Source organism: Sinocyclocheilus anshuiensis, unplaced genomic scaffold (assembly GCF_001515605.1).
Source record: "Sinocyclocheilus anshuiensis isolate Anshui unplaced genomic scaffold, SAMN03320099.WGS_v1.1 scaffold78, whole genome shotgun sequence".
NCBI lineage: Eukaryota > Metazoa > Chordata > Actinopteri > Cypriniformes > Cyprinidae > Sinocyclocheilus > Sinocyclocheilus anshuiensis.
This window is the reverse complement of record NW_015544250.1, coordinates 948,513-952,276: the sequence shown is the minus strand read 5'-3', so window position 1 is coordinate 952,276 and position 3,764 is coordinate 948,513. Positions and strand designations below refer to the sequence as shown.

The following is a 3,764-nucleotide window of genomic DNA, read 5'->3' as shown; positions in this document are numbered from 1 at the left end:
TTGTTGTATGCATTTGTCATTTTTATTTAATTTCTTTATTTTTAAAATGTGTATAAGTAGTATTTATAAAGTTTTAGCTTTTAGTTTTGGATCTGTTTTTAGTTGTTTTAATACTACAATTGATTGCTTCTGTTGTCCTCGTTTGTAAGTCGCTTTGGATAAAAGCGTCTGATAAATTACTAAATAAATAAACTTTGAATCATCGCTTCTGGCCATAAGAAGTAATATTACGGATAGAGGACTTGTATTTTAGCCGGAAGCAATGGTTTAAAGTTAAAACTAAAGCTTTTCACTTCACAAGATGTTAAATGATGGAAGTTTGTGGAGTATTGTGATGTTTTTATCAGCTGTTTGAACTGTCATTCTGACAGCACCCATTTACTTCCATTGGAGAGCACGTGATCTGTTCTGATGAAGAAACAAACTTCATCTTGGACTGCCTAAGTGTGGGTAAAGTTTTCATTTTTGGTGAACTAGGGGAGCGCAAAGTAACGCTGGGTTAGTTGTAACACGTGGTTTAAATATTTCCACACGTTAGCATAACAAAATTTACAGTATTTACTAGTTACCATATCAACATTATATAGAGAAAAAAAAGAGTGCGCGTAAAAGCTCTTTTACATTTCTGGCTTAAGTAAATTTTTCATCTCAGTTTTTATTATTCATTTAAAATGAGACAACTCAGCTATTACTTTAATCTCCAATCTGTTATTTATCAGTTTAGATCGTTTTTTTAATGCTTCAATAACTAGTAGAAGACACTAACCAGTTTTAAATTACGGTTGCACAGATGGGGTACGTTGTAACACTGCGTTACAATGTTCCCCGCCATTATTAAACTATGCTATTCTATGACATTAGTGATGTAATTTACACTATTTACTTTAATTAATTTTAATGAGAAATGACGAGAAGCAGGTTAATAAAGACTGACAGTCAGTGTTTAGGCTAATGTTCAGAAATTATTATTTCAAGACATGTAAAGCATTTTGGCTTGTTTTTGTGGGGCGTCCCAAGCCTGGTTGCAATGCGTTTATTGTCAAACTCCAAAACCAGATGATTTTTAATTCTTTAAAAAACGCCATAATTTTATTTGAAAAAAAATTTTTCTTTTATTTTATTGACAAAATATTTTAGTTTGTCTTGTATATTTTTTTCATGAGATCAGATAACGTTTTAAGCAGTCATACATAGGGGTGTGCGATATTGACAAAAAATTATATCTCGATATTTTCTGGGATTTTATCGATAACAATAATTAGACGATATTTTGCTGAGTGTGTTATTGTGCTGGTATCTTAAGGACTGCCGAAGACAGCTGACTCCTAATGTTTTTAATATTCTTCATATTCTGTGTGGTGGTCAGTTCATACTGATATAAATTAATCTTTTCCAATAAGTTTAAACTGATTTTTGCATTTTATGGGCATTTTTACCTTTATAAAGCCATTTTTTCCATGGCTAATAAGCCATAAGTGTCCATTATCTTTTGAGTCAAATTCTTACATTTAATCGGTGAATTAGAATAATAAGACATTTGGGCTGTTACCAAGCAAATTAAATCAACACAGAAGCTGCATCTGAAGTGGCATTTAGATGTATTTACACACATGTATTTTGTTTAATGCAAGACATGAATGCATTTAACCTGCAATTACAAATGCATAAATAATGTTTTGATATATTAAACATAAAACGTTGAATACTGATATCTGAAATTTGTTAAAACAACAATTACGATATTATCGCAGACGATATATATCGCACACCCCTAGTCATACAGTCATGTTACAACGTGCCCCTCTGATGTTACAATGTACCCCACCTACGGGGCATGTTGTCACATTTCACTTCCATTTTTTGAGGGTAAATAAAGAAAAACGTATACACTGTAATTATGAAACAAGGCGACATATTTGTACTAGACAAGTGTGAAATTACTGTGGACAAAAATTTTTTTATTCTGAACCCCTTGTGGATTTACACAAACAGAGAAAGTCAAAAAGTGTTACTTTGTACCCCGCTCTCCCCTATTCATTTAATGCTTCTACCGACCAGCAAAGAAAATAGGTTATGAACTGATGCTGATAATAATCAAAATAATCAAATATCTTCATATTTATAACAGTGATCTACATTTATCTATTATGTCAAAAACACACACTATCATGACCATGCACCTACTCTCTATCTGCGTGTGTCTTACTTTACTAAATTCATAACTGAGAAGGCACAGGAATCTGATCTTTGCCCCTCCAGCCCCAAGAAAGTCAGTAACCTTACACTTTAACCAGTAAAACCATTGTTGTCTGTGGCTAGAATAAACGGACAAAGTTATTAGTAGGTTTTGTAACCACAAAGGCCAAGTAATCTCTGTTAATCTGCAAAATTGGTTAATCTAGAAATGGACAAATATTAGCCTGACCTACATGAGACTGGCTTTGGACCAGTGGAATGCAGACACAAAACTAGTCAGATATATTTTTATCATATTTTTCCCAGCAGGTTTTCGTTTCTCAAATTGCAAAATTTTGGCTCATTTCTATTTTCCAAAAGTGATATGGGTTCGATCAGACAAATCAGTCACCAGTATTTAGGCAAATAAAACAGTAAATAAGAGGGGTATGACGATAACGTGGGCGGGGTAATGTAAATTTAAATACAATGTGATGCACTCACCAAAATATTTATGTAACAAACAAATCAAATGAAGACAGGGTGATTGCACCAGGCTCTTTAAACAGCTGGTTTCGCGATATTTCTACAAATAACACAACAACACGAGTAAAATACAACAGATATAGCCTAAAACTTGTCGACCCGTCACATGAGATACAACAGGTGCTCAGCTCAAAACTGCTTCAACGGCATTTAAAAGAGACTTAACTAATTAAACAGCATCATATCAAAACATAAACCAATGTTTTTCTTCGCGATAGCCGATGTAAACACCCGCTGGCAGTGCTTTGGCTCAGCGTTTAGGCTGATTTACTGATTTAATCCCTTTCCTCTGACCCGACGCGCGCTGCTTCTGAGGTAAAAGTGTTTTATTTCGTGACAAGCTGAACCAACCAGCTTTAAAAACAGATGAGGGTCTGATACACTCGTTTGGAAGCGGGGTAGTACTTTTGGACAAACTTTACGTGAAGTAAATAAATGCTCACCTTGGCTGAAACTCTGACAGACGTCGCTTCCATCCCGCTCCGCCATTTCACCGACGTCACATGTCAGGAGAGGATTAGAGCGCGTGCTTAGTACAAAAGCGGCGTTAAGCACCTCTAGCGGACAGGTGCAGAATCACAGATACACATACAGACAGACAGATTTGACCGACTGCAAGAGCTCTTTGCTAATAAAGTCCGATTTCAGTAATTATTGTTAATTATATTTTTTTGTTTTAATTTTTTAATATATCTGTCTTTATTTAATTGCAATTGCATGTTTATAAAATACTGTATGCTGTCAAAGAGATTTTTAAATGTTAATTTAATTTTAGATTATTTATATCATTTGTATTTTAAAAATATGCATGTATTATTATTTTTATTTTCTAATATTTTTTATAATCATTCAATCATGTATAGGCCTATTTATTATCTTTTAATTCTTTTATTGTGTAACAGTTATTTAGTTTAATAAGATATGAACTTATTTTTACAGTTTTTCTCAGTCGCTTTGGTGCATTTCTCAAATCAGAAATGAAATTCTCAAAACTACTTGTACAACTTCCACATCATCTAGTCATTTGTACACATCATAAAAGC

General features: G+C 33.4%; 1 protein-coding gene across 1 annotated transcript in view; it reads right to left on the bottom strand.

The window, feature by feature from the left end:
• map7b (microtubule-associated protein 7b) overlaps window positions 1-3,253 on the bottom strand; it is a 56,051-nt gene extending 52,798 nt beyond the window's left edge. Inside the window, exon 1 of the mRNA XM_016498749.1 lies at window positions 3,165-3,253. Coding sequence (XP_016354235.1) covers window positions 3,165-3,210 — 46 coding nt within the window. The 5' untranslated portion in view covers window positions 3,211-3,253. The remainder of the gene's footprint in view (window positions 1-3,164) is intronic.
• Window positions 3,254-3,764: the final 511 nt, after the last annotated feature.